Raw genomic sequence first — 17,398 nt, forward strand, 5'->3', positions numbered from 1 at the left:
ACACACACACACACACACACACACACACACACACACACACACACACAGATTGCAGGAAGGCAGACACACAATGGGACAGTATCTTAATGTACAATAAGGAAAAAAGGGAAGTTGGGAGGGAGGGGCGAGAGCGGCTGAAAGAACACAATGAGGAGAAAGATACAGCGCGATACAAATCCAGAAAAGAGAGACACAGAAAGAGAGAGAGCGAGACGGTTTCCTTCACCCAAGGGCAGACTTAAACGGGCAGAGAGGGTGGGAGCACTCAGCATTAAGGGTTTGTAGTCAGACAAAGAAAGAGACAGTGAACATAAATCTGTGTTAGTGAGGCGCTGAGGGACCCACAGTCTGTGGCTCCTCTGTATCTGTGAGACGAGGCAGCACACCTCACTGATATAAGAAGGAGCAGTCCCCCGATATCCAGCTCTCATTAATGAACGAAGAGTCACAGAGCTGATTCAAACAGCACTTTCTGTCACGCTGCATGTCAATATAAACACGTACGTCGTTGAGTTCTTTGTCTCATCTCACATTCAGGTGATTGTGCATGCGTTACCACGGCAACAAGACCCCAACCCATCTCAGTCTGAGGGTTTCTGCAGGGGCCCCGTGTCGTTTTTCGGGAAGAAGCTATCCGGTTGATGCCTATCTACCTGAAACAATCTGAATATTTCATCTTTCTGAGGCTGATTCAAATATCACTCTCAGGCAACTACAGTAGATCAATGTACACAATACAAACACTAGAAGATACATTATTAAGCTTAGAGTCTCAAAAGGTGTCAGCTATGATATCATATAATGAATAGACCTTTTATTGAGAAATATAGTGAGTCTTTGCAGAGAAAAATATAAGTTGTGTGACTGAACAGCACTTTATGGGGAAAGAGGAAACATGTTCTGTCCACGTCTGTTTTTCATGCAGGTAGTCCGGTCTCCTCTCAAAGTCCGAATATACGCAGGTTAGGTGAATTGGGAAGTAAATTGTATGTAAGTGTGAATGTGGCTTTGTTTGTCATTGTAGCGTTTGAATAATAAATGAATGGAAGGAGAACAGGGTGGGTGGTATGATCACAAATAGACTCCATGGGGGGGAAAAAGCTGCTTCAACAGAAAATCAAAGGACAGATGTGTCGGTGTCAGCAATTCTTTGACAGCAAAGTGATCTCTGGGATGTGTAGTGGCAGAACACCACAGCAGTGACTTTCAGCAACGCGTTGAATACGTTATTGCTGAAGTGGTTAGAAGATGAATTGATCAGCTGGTATTACTGTAGGAGTGTTTTTGTCCAAGGTTGGATGTAATAATATCTATCGATGCATTTCCTGTTGTGCAGCTAGGAAACTAGCTTAAAGTGTAAATTAGCAGTGTGCAGGGATGACGTGCATATCCACCACCGCACCTAAAGAGAAGTGGTTGAATGTTGAGCAACAGGACAGACAAGCTGATGTCAAGTGAGCTTGTTTGTGGTGTCCTACCTGGCATGATGACATCAGAGAAGCCAAGTTTCCTGGTGATGGACACGCCCCTCGTGAAGAGGACCATGTACTCTCGTCTCAGCTGCTCTATGTCCCCGTGGAGGAGCTGGAGAGCCACTGCCAGGCCTAACAAAGAAATAATAACAATAAAAATCTGACATAACATATTCCTATATTACAGACTTGATATTCCCTCCCTTATCCTTTACCATAGCCACTCAATAAACCTCTCAAAATATATCATAACCCTATTCCAAACACAATAATAAATATATTCACAAGGGCATATTTTCAGTTTTATTACAGCCACATGAACTTGCAAACCAGATAACTAAAGTTATACCTTCCAACATCAATGATCATGTGTATGGAAGGGAACAGACAACCCCACATATACATAAACCAAAAATGTAAACAGCCTGTGAATCATCTCCAGCTCTTTTTATTGCGAGGAAATCCGACATGAAGGCTGTCGTTTCAAATCAATATCCTTGCGTAATAACTCCAAACGTCAGCGCAGCGAAATTAAAGCACCGACTTGCATTTAAAGCTGAAAAGCCGCATCTCCTCGACGTCCGAGTGCGCGAGCCTCGTCCGTGCTCACGAGGAGAGGCAAGTACACAAACGGCTTAACAGCAAGGCAGTGTGTAAGGGACAAGATGATGGTGATTATTATTGTTGTGGATGTTTCCAGGAGAGTTGGGAGGCAGTGGTGAAACGGTTCATTAGCTTTGAGAGGTTTCGGGCCACTAAGAGTCAACAAGGCAACGTGACTTGTTTGCAATAAACCAAAATTGACTCCACTACAGAGGAATAAAGCAGGAAAAAGGCTGTGAAGTTGAGAGAAATGTTGTAATACCTTAACTTTTAGCCTTTTTAGGCTGATTATCTCTGATACAAACTCCGAAAACATACGTACAGAGGTTATGAAGGGTGGGCGGGACACTACATTCCTCTGACCTAAATAATTCAAAAGTAACACATACAGTTAACCAACGGTGTGATCAACCTGGCACAAAGGCCTGGTGGGAAATGAAAGGAGAGTCCCCATTAGGTCCAGGAGAGATTTTTTAATGTGGATCAAGCCTTTGGCATTTATCTGCACATAAACAAGCACACACACACGGATGGGCTCTAAAAGCTACTGCCCGGGCTACAATGAGGCGAACCAGCTTCATTACTATTCCGCCACAAAAACACCCTCAACCTTTGCTGTGCTGAGCTCACCCGGCCTGCCTCCTCAAAAACTCAACAAACAAAACAGTGGAGTTGTCGCAGCCTCTTCTGTTGCGGCCTACGCTCGCATGGAGGTGGGAGCTGAATTATCTACCTGACCTGACTCATGCAGAGCCAGATTCTTATGAAATCCCTTTTATGGATTTTTGGGCTACGCGTACACAACAATCACCATCTCCTCGCATCAACTCCCGCTCTCTGCTTTCGAATTTGATTTACCCAAAAAGCCACCATGACCCTGAAACACACGGATAAAATGGGGGTAGTCATTAGTCTACATGTGAACACAGTAACCGTCTCCCCACATAGACTGTCTCTCCGCATCTTTATTACCCAAACAGCCCAGCGTTCTGTATATTTTGAGGGCAGTGCATTCATCTCTCCCTTGCTAATTGGCTGCTAATAAGAGACTTCTGGCACACTGCCAGGTCTGCTTTAAAAAGGAGAACCACACAGCGAGACAACTTCAGACACACACCAGGATGCACACACACACAGACACACACACTCATACAAAGAGGGCATGGCGCACACCCCTATACAAACATGTACACGTATACACACACACACTCAAATACACATTACGTTATCTTACTTCACTGCACACTTTCTTTTAATTGCCCTCCTGACACTAAGTGTAATAAATTGTGGTCCTTAAATTATGCATGGTGTTCCATAACTCCTGCATGGACGTTTTTAAAGGGACAAAGTGGAGAGGAGACACTGACCTGTTTGCCAAAGATGAAATATTCTCTCCGGTTTGGCGTCGAGGCTAGACAAGTGACTCGACCTCTATCTATGCTGTAATGTTGCTCTGCAGGAGAATAATGGCCGTTTGGGGGAGGAATTGACTTTTCAGATGACAATGTACACAGTAGAAATGCGCTGCGAGTGATGTTGTGTTGCGCTGTTCTGAATGTAGAGAGAGCACCGTTGAGGTGAGAATTGAAAAAAAAAAAAAAGGCAAATTTTTGGGGTTGACGGAGGAATTGTTGCTGAATATGCATCTTAATAAATGTGGATATGATATCAGGCTGTTAGCAACTTGCGTCGCCGCTGTCACCGGTGCTACTAGAGTGTGAGCAGGTGTGTGTGTGTGAGAGATAGAAGAAGTTAAAAAGAGGCAATAAGATTGCAGTCAAAAGCTGTCATAGCTAATAAAATCATAATGAATTAATTTGGTCCAGACAGATAAATGGTGCTCATAGTACAAAAATGAAACTTAATATTCAGAGCTCATTATCTTAGAAATTTAAATGACCTCTACTTATGTGACTAAAGCGTTCATTTTGTGAGATCAACGTCAAGTTCAGTTAAGCGTTGCGAGTGAAATTTTTGAACGAACTGGCTTGAATCATGCATCAAGTATCGTGCGCACAGCTCTCCTCTAACGCACTCTGATGGGAGAAAGCACCGAGGCTAATCAGCTGTTCAGCGGGATCAATGTCTTCAGCTGGCAGCTACTCAATAGCTAACACGCAAAGTGTTTGTGATAAACTGCACGCACAGCAGCCAAAAGAAAGGAGCAACTCTTTCAATCTAATTCACTTCCATGCGTTTATGACGTGTGTGCATAAGTCTGTCAAAAAAAAGAAGCCTGGAGGAAACCGGTGTATGTTGGATACATTTAGAGAAAGGCAACGTGCTGTCTCCTGCGTTGTCTTCCTAATTGGTGTGATTAATTGTTTATGATTACAGAATCAGAATCTTAAAGCTTGAAAATGTCACCGTCATCAATCAGGCGGGAAACACCGAGTAAGCCACGTGGCTGCGGAGTCACCTCGAAGGTCTCGGAAGTTTAACGTCAACAAACGAAAGCACCACATTATCTGGCTGCTTCATCTGTAATTAAATCAGACAAAGCGTGTCAACAGTTCACACGGCAAATATAGCTGATGCAACAACTTAAGAATTTGTTGGACTTCCAATACGAGATAAGGAAACGGTTAAGTGGTTGCGTAATATTTCTATTTCTAGTGTCATTCATTTACTTTGGTTGCACTTATCAGCTCAGCTGATGCAAAGCCACATTGCGTCTCCATCTATTCAGCAGCGGCACCGTCGTATAGAACTTTTAGCTGGATGCTGCAGTTCTGTTATGAAGCAACGGCGCGTAAAGATGCTGCTTGGATAACGCGGACTGCGTTAAATGGCTTTGTACCTCTCCGTTTGATTACTGCACTCCTATATGCAAGATTATTCATGATCATTTTGAGTCGTGCGGCTTCTCCTCGAGTAATTAATTATTGGTCTTCTGAGACGAGGTGAAAAGAGGAGCCGAGTCAGTAGATTCTCACGGATTCTTGACGTTCCTATAATCTCTTCTCCCTCAAACAATTATCAGCCATTTTCTCTGCAGCGGGCTGTGGCGTTCCTCTAAGGATACACGATGGAGATGTTAGAAGACAATGAACTCTTTGAATACGCAAAATGTTCTTGAGGAAAATAACAGCCTGCAGCAAGTTTGCAGCAACACTTCACAAAAGCATTATGTAAATCAGCTTTAAGACAAACTTCGAATGAACTGTTGCTGATTGCTTGCTGGTTGGTTGCTCATTTGGCCCTCGCTGCAAACAGCTGCAGACTAGCCGACACTGTTTAATTCATGATTATGTTCTCTCACGTCACTCTCTGTGCCCCATTCGAGCTTCCCGCACTGCAGATCATATTTTGAGGTCCTAATCAGAAGTTCATCTCGGTCTATAATTTCGTGCGAACAACGACAGCTGCATCTATATCTGAAATTAAGGATGAATCTCATTGCGGAACAAACCTCTTTGCACGTCACATGACATTTCTTCGAGATTTGAAGAACTGACTGTTCCGATTCTCCACCAACCTGTTGCTATGGGAAACTGCTGATGCTGCGGTTCAGTATGGTGCAAATGCAGCTATTTATAAGAGTCATCTGAATGCATTTGCAACAGCAGGCTTCCTGAAGACGCAACCATGTGAAGGCTGATCCGCCTCCCTAAAGAGGAACTTCGCTCCCACATGAACGCTACTCAGACTGACCGGAAGCTGACTGTTGCACAGTAAGAGACCGATGATGCAACCGAGCTGCTGAGTTTGTCAACGTGGGCACAATGACGGTTTTGTGGAAGGAATAAGCCTGATTGTCACCAGACTGTTGAATTAACAGCTTTAAAGGTTGTTCCCTGAGAATAAAAACACGATACAAAACAACAAGTGAACAAGTACATTGGCTTTGAAACCAAATCCCACAACGCTAAAGAGGCCAGATCGTAGCGTTACCAAATGTCTCAAAACAAGGTGTGTGGATGCGAGGCGGCAAAATAAAGAAAAGACTTATGGTTCTTACCGGTGTTGGAGCCCGACAGGTTGTACCTGGAATTCGCCTTTTTGATTAAGTTCTCATGGATCTGGTGCCACTCGCTCTCTGTGTTACACCTGAGACAGAAAGATGACACAGAAAATAAATATTTTGTATACATTTTCTACTCAAAAGGGGCACTTCAGCAATTTAGTATTTCACTCCGCCAAAGTAGGAGGACTCACAAGGACAGATTACTGAAAGAATGGTCGATGGTTGCCGCTCTGTTGCACTCTGAACGTTGCACTCTGAGCAAGTGATGGCTTATAATGTATGTGACACATACTGTGTGATTCACTGTAAGATGAACTACAGGTGCAAGTAAAAAGTTAGAGGTTTGACAGTGACGTTGAACTAGAGCAGGTCAAGTCAACAAATTCTTACAGTACTTACTGTGACGTCTCCTCTGGACCTAATTCTGAAAACATCCAGTTCAGAACTTAAATGCTTATCCGACTAAAACCTCTCTGGTGTTACTGCAGGTATAAAGAAAGTAGTTGTATTTTCTTCAGAGCCCCTCAGTCTGATCCAGCTATAATTTAGGTCAAACTACTGTGTCAACTAGCCTTTTTGTTTTATCCCTCAGGGCATCGTGTAGACTAGGTTGGACCACAAAGTCCTTTCACTGTTGATGAAACAAACAACAACGGGAAAGGTGCATTTTTATTGTGAATATTTATTTCAATACTGCTGTGTTATTTAGTTTGACTACCAGCTAACAAACTGACTTGAATTGCTTTATAAAAATGTGTTTTTGAGACTGATATCTTTTTGATTAGAATGAAAGCTTAATTTATTGCTAATTTGGAAGAGCAGTGACTCCCTTTAAACGCTTTCTTGCCAAAAGAGAGAAGAGAAAATGTCCCACTTACATAAGTGTCTGTGTAATATTAAACTGGAGCTCGATCACAGCCAGCTTAGCCGCAATCTGTCGTTTTCAGACTTTGTAATGAAATGCTGGTTGTTTACAGTGACTTACGCATAAACCTTGAGCAGGTGGTCATCCTTGGAGTCGGCAGTGAGGAGGTCGGCGATGCTGACGACGGCACAGCCAAACGGCCTCCTGTACTGTACGCTACACAGATTCTTCTTCTCTCCTGCTCCCATTCTCCCTGCACACACACACACACACACACACACACACACACACACACACACACACAGACACACACACACACACACAAAAAGGAAACAGTCATGTTACCCTAGCCAAAATAGCTGCGATTCGCAATATTATCCAGAATCACCTTACCTTACTTTTGAAACAAATAGCTTTTTTAGTAGACATCCTTTTTAGGGAAAAACAATCATAAATCATAAGGCCCCCCCCCCCCCTCCCTCGCATTAGTAAATCAAATATTGTGCGAGTCTGTTTGTGTCTTACATGATAATTAATGAGGTTCTATTTTTCACTTCTCTACCGTGATGGACAGCTTTTTGAAGTCACTCAATATTCATGACCATCACAACAATGGAAATTCACCGCCAGTCATTGTGCGTGTCCTAAATCTTCCCATCGCTACTGCTATGAGAGCCCACGAGATTTAATAGACATGTAGCGCTCAGTAAAATAAAGAAGCAGCATCATAACTCCCACCTATTCTTATGATGTGCACAACGATGTAGACATCTTTTCGGAGATCGCTGCTTCCCAAATCCTGAAAGAAAAAAAAGCAGGAAAACATATTTCAGCATCAGATTCAATCATTGTAAACAAGCCACAGAGGGCTGACTTAGCTCTTAGTTTTCAGGGTGATGGAGCATGACTTTACTGTACATTGCTTTAAATTGCTCCCCGATCAATCTTCCTAAACGCAAAGCCACGTTCGCTACTCACCACGAATAGCGTGCATTGTCTTTCCGTCTTCTCTGGCGACTTGGGCAACCCGCTCTTATTCAGCTTGACAAAGAACCTTTCGCTGTACACGGGGAGAGACAAGAGTGTGGGAACACACAATGAGATGAATGGGGTCAGAAGTGATGGCTGGGTGTCGTCGTAAACAACTGCATCCAAGCCACTGCTAACCGGAACAGAATAAAGATTAGAAACGGTGTCAGAAAAGTCAAGCGCTGAACGGTGGGCACTGGAGAAAATGCTTCAAAGTGAACGCTTCAAACCGAAAAGCTGTCTGAAACAGAATATGAGGCTGCAGCAAGACAGGCAGAGAAGGATCAGAGACAGAGGGATAGAGGGAGACAAAAATATATACAAAGCTTGATTTGCTGAACCAAATCCCCAACACAGGCTGTCTAACATATCCGACAACAAGTACATCCACACGTGGCTCCTCCACGGCTGGCTTGAATATTCAGTGTGTTGTTGCATATCGTGGTTTCTCTCTGACACGTTTTAGCTCGCATACCCGACTGTCAGCAAAAATAGTGATGGGTTACAGCAACAAAAAACTACAACCTCAGTCTCAGAACTGCCAAGAAACCACAGTCTTGGACAGAATTTTAAAAAAAAAAATGTTCTGATGGTTGAGCTAAAAGGAAATTCAGAGGGTCTGTATCATTCAATAGCTGTCGAGTCACTTCACTCAAGTGAAGTCATCCCTCAGAAGAGTCAGTGGATCGCAACAGTCATTAGAATAGATCATCTGGGGACCATGAAAGTCTATACAATAGGTGTTGAAACGTTTACATCAGGACCAAAGTGGCGGATTAACCAACCGACATACAGACAAAACACTGCCACCCCTCCAGCTGTGACGCTAGCATTGGCTAAAAATAAAACCGTACGCAGCCACAGTGAGACAATTGGAAAAGTAAATTGTCTGGCTTTCTGTCTGAACAACTCTGAATCATACTTTGGACAGTTTGCACATACTCTACAGTGCAACTTTAGAGTATGAAATTCAAGAGCTTCACAGGCCAGAGTGAACTGACTCGAAATAACAACTCTGGCCTCAGATGCCCCGCACCCCGCCTTCGTGCAGGCGTGTAATTAAGTGCATGTCGGGCGAAAAAACCAGAAAGGACAGACACAGAACGCCTTTTCATTCTCTTTGTACTCCGTCCTCTCTTTCTATCTCACACACAAGCTCAAAGAGAGGCAGCGGAGGCGTCCTGCTGGGCCCCGTCTCATCCTGGCTGGCGAGCTGAGGGCTAATCCAGTTAGGTGACTTTCACAGTCCACCGATAAGCAGGGAGAAAAACCTTGTAATGCACCAGTGCCTGACAATGAGCCGAGTCTCTGGCACGGTTAGCAGGCGCGGGCTACAGTAGACCCATCCACACAAGAGCAGCATTTACCCCAACAGAGCCTATATAACTTGACTTCATGCTGCATACGGCTACAATGGATTAGGATGTTTCAGAAGAGTCTGAGCTATTAAAAGCTCTTATTACAAGGGCTTAAAAGTGACAATGTCTCGTCTGTGATGTAAATACGAGGCTGCTTCCTGCACTGTAATTCAGCGTTTTGTGTATGTAGGGCAGCGGGCGCTGTTTGAATTAATTACGGTTCTGATAATTAATTATACAAATGCGCATGATTTTTCAGACATGTGCTCCTTTTCCCCAGTTTTCCCCCTCATCGTCCGAATTGGAACGAGCCGGTTGGATTTAGATGCGGTTGTTCCTCATTAGCTGCTCTCTGTAACTTCCCAGGCCATTTATCCAGCCATATGGAGGCGGATTCCTATGCATTAGACATGAGACGTGCGCACGTTTTCCCCAACCCTAATTAGCGCTCTATTGTGGAAACCCCAACTGCCAATTAACAGCCACTCCTGCACACACAGACACACATGCGTGAGTCCCTTACACGCCCCCCCCCCCCCCCCTCCCTTGCCATCGACTTTTCTCCCTCACAGCTGCAGCGTGTTGATCACCGAGCTAAGAGGACCAGTGCCCCCCCCAGCGTGACCGTATCTCCCTCTATCACGGCTGGCATTAGCATAACATGAATGGCCGACTTCCCGCCCCTCTGGGCCCACACGGAGCCTGCTCTTCCCTCTCCTGATATCGATGATTGCATTAGGAGCTGTGCGATCACCCGTCGAGGGGGCAGAGGGGGGGTAGTGAGCGACTGGCGTGTAAAATACTGGCTAAATTAACTGCCACCGTTGCCTCCCTCCCTCCCCACAGCCGAAAAACCTTAATCTACCCCCAGAGGCCATGTTGAAAGATGAGAGCAGGGCTAGACTAGACGGTGTGGTGAACAGGTAGAGAACACACCAGGCCAGACCTATCAACCACACGTGTCTCTTTGTGGAAAACACACACTGGGCCTCTGCTGTTCACTAAAGGAATATAAAAACACACACACACATAGACAGGCGCACATGTCCACTCATTCAGGATGACCCTGTTGGAGTTGAGTGTAGGTTGCGATTAGGAGGCGGGAAGTGCAAGTATCTACGGAGAGACCGGAGCGAGGCAGTGTAAAGTGTTTGATCTGGGATAGCACACAGTACTTAGAGAAAGAGCAACAGGATCATGTGTGAGCATGGTCGGCCACAGTGTGCGTCATGCTGGGAGAGCCAGACAAGGAGCCCGTATCGAACACAAAGCAGCTAGCACGGTGCACGGGGGCTGCTGGTGTTGGCATGGTACTGAGACAACGGGTCGGACCCCCATCTGGTCCCTGACACACACACACACAGAAACCACCAGCACAGAAGGAAGTGTCGAAATGGCTTCATGCCAGGCATCTTGCCTAAATGTGTGTGTGTCTCTGTTTATGTGTGTGACCAGACAGTGAGGGACAATGTTGGCCAGCTGCCATTGTGAGATCTTCCTTGAAGACAAAACCAATAAGGCCCAATGGTTAAGGCCTCTGACAGCCTTTCCCCCCCCAATACTGACAAAAAGAATGGTATTTAGATAAACTGTGAGAAGAATATAAATTTGTTATTACATCATCATAAGATATAATATTGTTATTCAGTGTCGATAAAAGCGCATAACATGAGCTTAACAACTAAAGCCGACTTCATTGTGTGTCAGAGAATGAGCTGTAAATCCATTTCAAATGCAGGCATGTGTTTCGAGTGGAACTTGATATGATGCCACTGGACTCTAATTACCCACTTCAAGTCAAAGTGCGGGTCAGGAGTAGTCGCCAAAATGTACCTTCATTATTGGCAAACCTCTTACCGTACATCAGGAACTTGGATGCATGAGCTGAAAGGAGACCGGAGAGCACATTTAAATATACTTCCTAATTAAAAGTGCTTCTGATCCACTGATGACACGCGGTATGTGCGTGTGCGCCCTTGCGTGTACACATGCAGATCTCATTTAGCTGAGGAACTCCTCTTTCTCTCGGACAGACCACATCATGAAAACCAAACCTTGCACACTCCTTGTAAAAATAAAACCTCCTCTGTTGTGAGCCATTATTCATAATATGAAGGAACCCACAGACTCTCCACGCAGGGTTTTTAAAGAAACTTAGGTCAACTAAGCTCGCACAAAAGTTAGCTTTTCTGCCAGTGATGTGATGAATAATGAATTGGATTTCATTAGAACCAGAAGTGGAGCTACTGTATATTGAAACGAAATAATAAAAGAATCAATGTCACCCTCGTTCTTCTGATGTGACCCTGTGGGGCGGAGAGTGAGCATCAAACACAAGCATGACTTATCAAAAGAAGTTTCACTGTTGCCGTGCTCATTTTTCAACCCACTCATTTGCCTTGTCTGACAAATCCGCTTGTGTGCGACATGAAATGGAATTTGTTTTCTTCGCTTTGAACTGTGAAACCGGGGAGTTTAAACACAGTCTTGTGTTTGGCCTGCGCCCCATCACACGCACGTGGGCGTGCGTGTCATTGCGCGAGTGACGTGTGCAGACTCCCCGGGCGATAGGCTCTTTCATGTGGACGGGACAGACACTTTTTATAAGACAAAATAGCTCGGCCTCACCCACTTTTATGTGTCCAAGTGCGCTTTAACTACCTGCTTCATCTAGTCAATCTTCATGAATATAATTAGAGCGGTCCTCTTGACATCAGAAGGGGAGCCCTTTGAAATATCGCCCTGCAATCACCAGTCCACCTCACTTACATTGCTACGGACGAGTAAACATTGGCTGCTATTTTAACCTACAAGTATCCAAAAGTGATGCATGGTCCGTCACTAGTTGGTAAAATCACGGGGGATTCTTTTCTCTGAAGTGTCGTACCTGAGTGGCCGGTTCTCCCGTCCGTCATAAATGTGGAAGAAGACTTCTAGCTCTTCCCCCAGATTTGCACTCATCAGACTCTTCACGTGGACGAACAAGTGATGGGTGCTAGCGGCCGCAGGGGTCTCCTTCTTACGATGCCGATGTTCCATCTGCAGAGGAGAGAAAACAATATCGGCACAAATCAATTTCCAGAATGCTATTCTGGGCAGGGAAATCCTTCTATATCGGACTTGATCCGCAACTATACAGAACATGCAAAAATGAAATACATAAAACAGATAGAAGTACACATTGTGCTGTTCTGATGTATTGAAGGGATGGATTTGGAAAGGTTAAACAAGCAGTAAAATCCATAAGCTCTAAATCCAGAGAGATCCTCAAAAAGCAGGATCAAAGCTTATCAAATACAGTTAATACCGGGGAAAAAACTACATTTGGTTACATCTCTTTTAATACTGGCCAATCACATTCAAGAGCTGCTGTGTTTAGTATCGAGTATCCCTCTGAGACTCCTCGTAGTTGGGAGATTTGCATATATAATTAAAGACTCGGGCTAAGATATAGATTTTGTTGATATAGATGGAGCTAATACAACGTGTAATAACGCAGACTGTCAGCAGCGCCAGAGGCTAAGATGTGAGCGTTCGAGCTGTGTTGTCTGACGGTTTCTTTGTTGCAATCTTGGTGCCAAAGAAACACAGGAAACACTTCTTGCTGCACATAAACAAACACTTTATAAACAGGTATTTATACACAAGCATATTCATCGTCAGGTCTAAAAGCACTTAACATGGCCGCCTTCCTTATTTATTTACCTCTAGCATTTATCTGTAAGTAGGTTCATTATGTTCTTGACAAAATAATAAAATAATGGTGTTGTGATATGCATCCCTTTCAACTGGTGGCTTAATCTCAGAGAAACAGAAACCGGAGCACTGAAATTCACCCTGAATATAAATGCGACCATCCCACAATGCAGCAGAAAGTCACATCTCAGTGCCTCGTAGTGCATGGGCACTTGTGCCTGGTATTACATGCTATATTAAGTCAATCTACATCAGAACAAATCAATAATGCGGATCAATAACGCCTCCCGCAGTATGGTGCGGCCGTTGTAAATACCGTCCGGATTATGAGAGGTTCATCCTAATCCCCTGTCAACATCCAAAAATACGAGGACAAACACACACACGTGCACACACACAGGACCAGATGGCCAGTAGAGCCGCTGCCAAATTGTGCTCCCCATTCACTTCTGTAGCAGGAAGAGATGGGCGGGGGGCGGGGGGGCAGGAGGAGGTTGAGGAGTGAAGGAAAGAAGGAAAATAATGAAGACAATGCAAGGGCGAAGTGCAGTAAAGCGTCACTGAGAATCAAGAGTCAAACACACAAAGAAGAAATTGCCACCAGTCTCCCCCAACAGTATATTATGTAAAAAAAAAAAAGCTGAATTCTTCTGTCCTGTGAAGGTTTTGTTATTTGCATTATGTCGTCAGAGTTACGTTGGATGGTTCTGCAGGGGAAACCATGTTGGAATCCCTCTTTATTGGTGTATTTAAAAGAATAGGTCAACATTTGGGTAAATAACCTTATTTGCTTTATTGCAAAGATCGATTTCCCTCCCACCTCCCAAGCTACGTTTAGCATAACGACAGGAAACAGAGGGGGGAAAGGGGCCTAGCCTGGAGCTGCCCAACGCTAACAAAATCCACCTACCAGCACATCCAAAGCTCACTAATTAATATTCCATAACTCATTTGTTTAATCAGCACAAAAGGTGTGAAAGCAACAAATTGCTAAATCACCACTGCTTGCTTGGTCATGCTAGCTGTTTCCCCCTGCTAACAATCTTTATGCTAATCAACTGCTGGCTCCCGCTAAATCCAGCATCACATTTCCCAAAACATTGAACTATTCTTTTGAAAGGTGCATAATACGAGATTGGGATCATTTCGATTGCCTGAAAAAAACCAACTTGGGCGGGATTGAACGTCTCAGAGGATAATAATAATAATAATAAAGAATAACCTCTCTGCAAGGAAGTCGGACAGCTGAGGTTGAGGATTTAATTTTCACGTGGGCTCATATTCCTGATTCTGAATAAAATTATAGAATGTAGAAAACTGCAATGATTGAAAGAAATGGGCTTTTTTTCAGAAATAATGACATATATTCCTGGAGGCACTCTATAATAAAAAGTGAAAAAATGAGAAAAAAAAAAAAAAAAAAAAAAAAAAAAAAAGAGTACGCAAAGATGGATGAAGTGAAAAAAATGCAGCTTGAAGTGGTTCTTCCCTACATTACAAATATGCTGTTTTGACTCGGCACTGGTGTTTTGATCGCACTCGGGAGTGCATTACCACGTGATGACGATACTGCTTTGACAGAAACTAAAAAGGCATCAAAAATGCTCCCTCAGAGAAGGTTCAAGTCTCTGGAAGATGAAATTTGTATGTGGTAGGGAAATGTGAGCTAAGCAGTGATTGCCTAGAGGGTAATCTAAAATTGATGATGTGCTTTGGAAAACAGTTGGTTGCACTATAAATACAAACATATGAAGAAAAACAAACCCATTAACATTGTCCTCTAAGACTTAAACATGGTTGAAAATAACACCGCAAATCATTTTACAAGAGCAATATCTGTCAAAATGATGAATATGTTTCATTTAGGTCCTGACTGCTGCAGCTGCTTTTCATCTGGGAAGGCCTAATTCATGCTGTGGGATTTCACTACGTGGGTTATTTTCAGTGTGTCATTTAAGATGCCCGACCGGAGCAGCGTGTGGTTGTTGTGGCAGCTTCAGCATGACTAGACACAAACGATGGCCGTGACAGCCCGGCAGCCATGCTGGCAACACGGAAATTGTACGGGAAACAAGGAGAAGACCAGAGAGATATATAGCTGCACAGAGAGAGCACGACCATGCGAGTGCTTTTCCAACCATCTCATTATTGTTCACTCCGTCATTTTTTCCCAAACAGCATGAGGCAGCACCGAGCGGAGTGACTGCCGGAGTACGAGGGTGAGAGGGGGGGTCAAACTGAGGCGATGGAGAAACATCTGGTCTTTCTACATCCCTCCTTTCATCCCTCACTTCTCCATCTCCATTTAAGCCTCTTTTCGGCCCACTTTTTAGCTCGCCTCGAGGAGACCTGTGTGACACGAGCGGGACGCAAGAGATGCGAGCAGGAGCTTTTAAAAGCTTGCATCACTTCGGCGATAAGTGAAGTCACAGAGGACATTGTACTACCACGCGTCCAGGGACGGGCCTCGAGCTATTCGTCACTGCCACCGGTAATGAATGCATCGCTCTGGGATCTCAACCCTGGTCTGCTCCTCTCGCGCTCTGCTCCGGACTCACTCTCCAGGGGCGCTGGAAGCCGTCGTGCCGTTGCACTACAGACAGGTTGAGCAACTGAGCAAACTCAGTATGAGACTGGGGAGAAAATTAGGGATTTGATAAAGGTTGTAGCACTGGGTGGACATAACATAATTCGTTGATATATTCTGGCAGTCAGGCTACACCTTCCCAGAGTAGCACGCACGCACGCACGCACGCACGCACGCACGCACACGCACACGCACACGCACACGCACAGCAGGTAATCCCCATCTCAATTGAATTAAGCCACACCACTGTAGCACAACAAGAAACAAAGAAGCTGTTCTCATAAACAAAAGATCTCACTGAAAAACAGTGACTTCATTTGGGCTCGATATCATGTTGTTTTGTGTCTCGGTGTTCGCGAGTGTGAGTGTGAGCGCTTTTGTAATGTGGATGCCGGCGGTGAACACCAGTCCCTTGATCATGTCTCAGTGTAGGGGAATTGCAGTCATTTGCTCATTTGGTACGCCTTTTAATAGAGGTGCATTACGCTCTCTTCCTGCTATGCCTGCTTTTGTTTTGACTAACAAAAAAAAAGAAACAGATGGATTAAGAGCTTCAATTACCCCTGCGAAGGAAAAGCCGTCACAGTGTGTGTGTGTGTGTGTGTGTGTGTGTGTGTGTGTGTATGTGTGTGTGACAATTCTCCACGCACTGCATCAGGGTAGAGAAGTGGTTGCCACGGTAACAGCGGTTGGGGCTTGGGGAAAATGTGAAGGGGGAAGCAGGGAGCAAACAAGGAAGGAGAGAATGAGCAAGAGAGAGGTACGGAGACGGGAGAGATTCACACATTCTATACTTTATATTTCTACGTGCAACACTCAGTGGCTAACATGGAGTTTGATGTGTATTAATAATGTGGAAAGTATCGAAAATACAACACAATCGCCAAAGCTATTCTTTCAGTCTAAACCTTTAAGCCAATGTGAAGTCCTTGAAGCGCTGAGAAAAAGGAAGAGAGATTGTGCGATACGATGGAAAGCTCCAGTGCAGCGGTGAGATCATCTCGCAAACTGCTGTTTCCAAGGCCAAGAATGAACTTTGAATTCCCTACTTTTAAGCCAACACGGATGAGAAGTCTTTAAAGTGCTCAAAGGTTGTGGAAATGTTGAACATCGATAATTCCTTGACAACCAGGCAAACTCAATCTGCTGAGGAAAACACGTGATGCAGTCGGAAAAAAAAAGCTCCAGAGCAACTACTGAATGCACCGAGAACATTCACGAAGATCCTTCACAAAAGCCAGGAGACACCGATGTCCAGGTTCAAGATTTAAGCTTAAAAGGTGGAGATGTGATGTGATGGACCGGACCCTCTGCCCACTATACAGTACATGTGATGAGCTGGATTTAGCCGCTTCTACAAGGATACACGCTCTTCTCCTCGCCTGCCCCTCACCACCTTGCTCCCTTAATGAGGCGCTGGTTTGAGAACAAAGCAGTTCGATACTGCGCGGAGGGCTTGGAGGACCACTCACCAGTCTGTAAAGCTCTGTGACGCTGATTTCATCGGGGTCCACCATGCTGAACTCTCGCCTGGGGACCAGGTCCAATCCGAGTTGCCTGTAACACACAGATTAAGAAAGTGAACTACATACAAAACAGTGGCAGTTCATTCATATCAGAGCATGTGACGGGCAAAACCAGGTCGACTGGACTGAGCATTGTCAACACATAATAAACACATTACACATGCACAGACACACACACTAGTGCTGCCAGATCACCTGTGTCACTCGTTGGAATAAACTTGACAAATGAAAGAAAAGTGTCCTCTCTCTTTAGCCCCCCACCTGCTTTACCCGCTGTCCTCTTTTTCCTTCGTCC

General features: G+C 44.5%; 1 protein-coding gene across 7 annotated transcripts in view; it reads right to left on the bottom strand.

Moving 5' to 3' along the window:
- Positions 1 to 17,398, bottom strand: part of dock4b (dedicator of cytokinesis 4b) — a 96,601-nt gene that overhangs the window by 48,180 nt on the left and 31,023 nt on the right. For all 7 annotated transcript variants that reach the window (XM_031865719.1, XM_031865718.1, XM_031865717.1 and 4 more), the window contains exons 7-13: positions 17,050 to 17,134; positions 12,182 to 12,333; positions 7,886 to 7,967; positions 7,646 to 7,706; positions 7,028 to 7,160; positions 6,037 to 6,125; positions 1,479 to 1,604 (exon numbers count right to left, since the gene is read on the bottom strand). In XM_031865719.1, coding sequence (XP_031721579.1) covers positions 1,479 to 1,604; positions 6,037 to 6,125; positions 7,028 to 7,160; positions 7,646 to 7,706; positions 7,886 to 7,967; positions 12,182 to 12,333; positions 17,050 to 17,134 — 728 coding nt within the window. The remainder of the gene's footprint in view (positions 1 to 1,478; positions 1,605 to 6,036; positions 6,126 to 7,027; positions 7,161 to 7,645; positions 7,707 to 7,885; positions 7,968 to 12,181; positions 12,334 to 17,049; positions 17,135 to 17,398) is intronic.

The sequence above is a fragment of the Anarrhichthys ocellatus genome, unplaced genomic scaffold, assembly GCF_004355925.1.
Source record: "Anarrhichthys ocellatus isolate YVR2014 unplaced genomic scaffold, GSC_Weel_1.0 scaffold33, whole genome shotgun sequence".
Taxonomy (NCBI): domain Eukaryota; kingdom Metazoa; phylum Chordata; class Actinopteri; order Perciformes; family Anarhichadidae; genus Anarrhichthys; species Anarrhichthys ocellatus.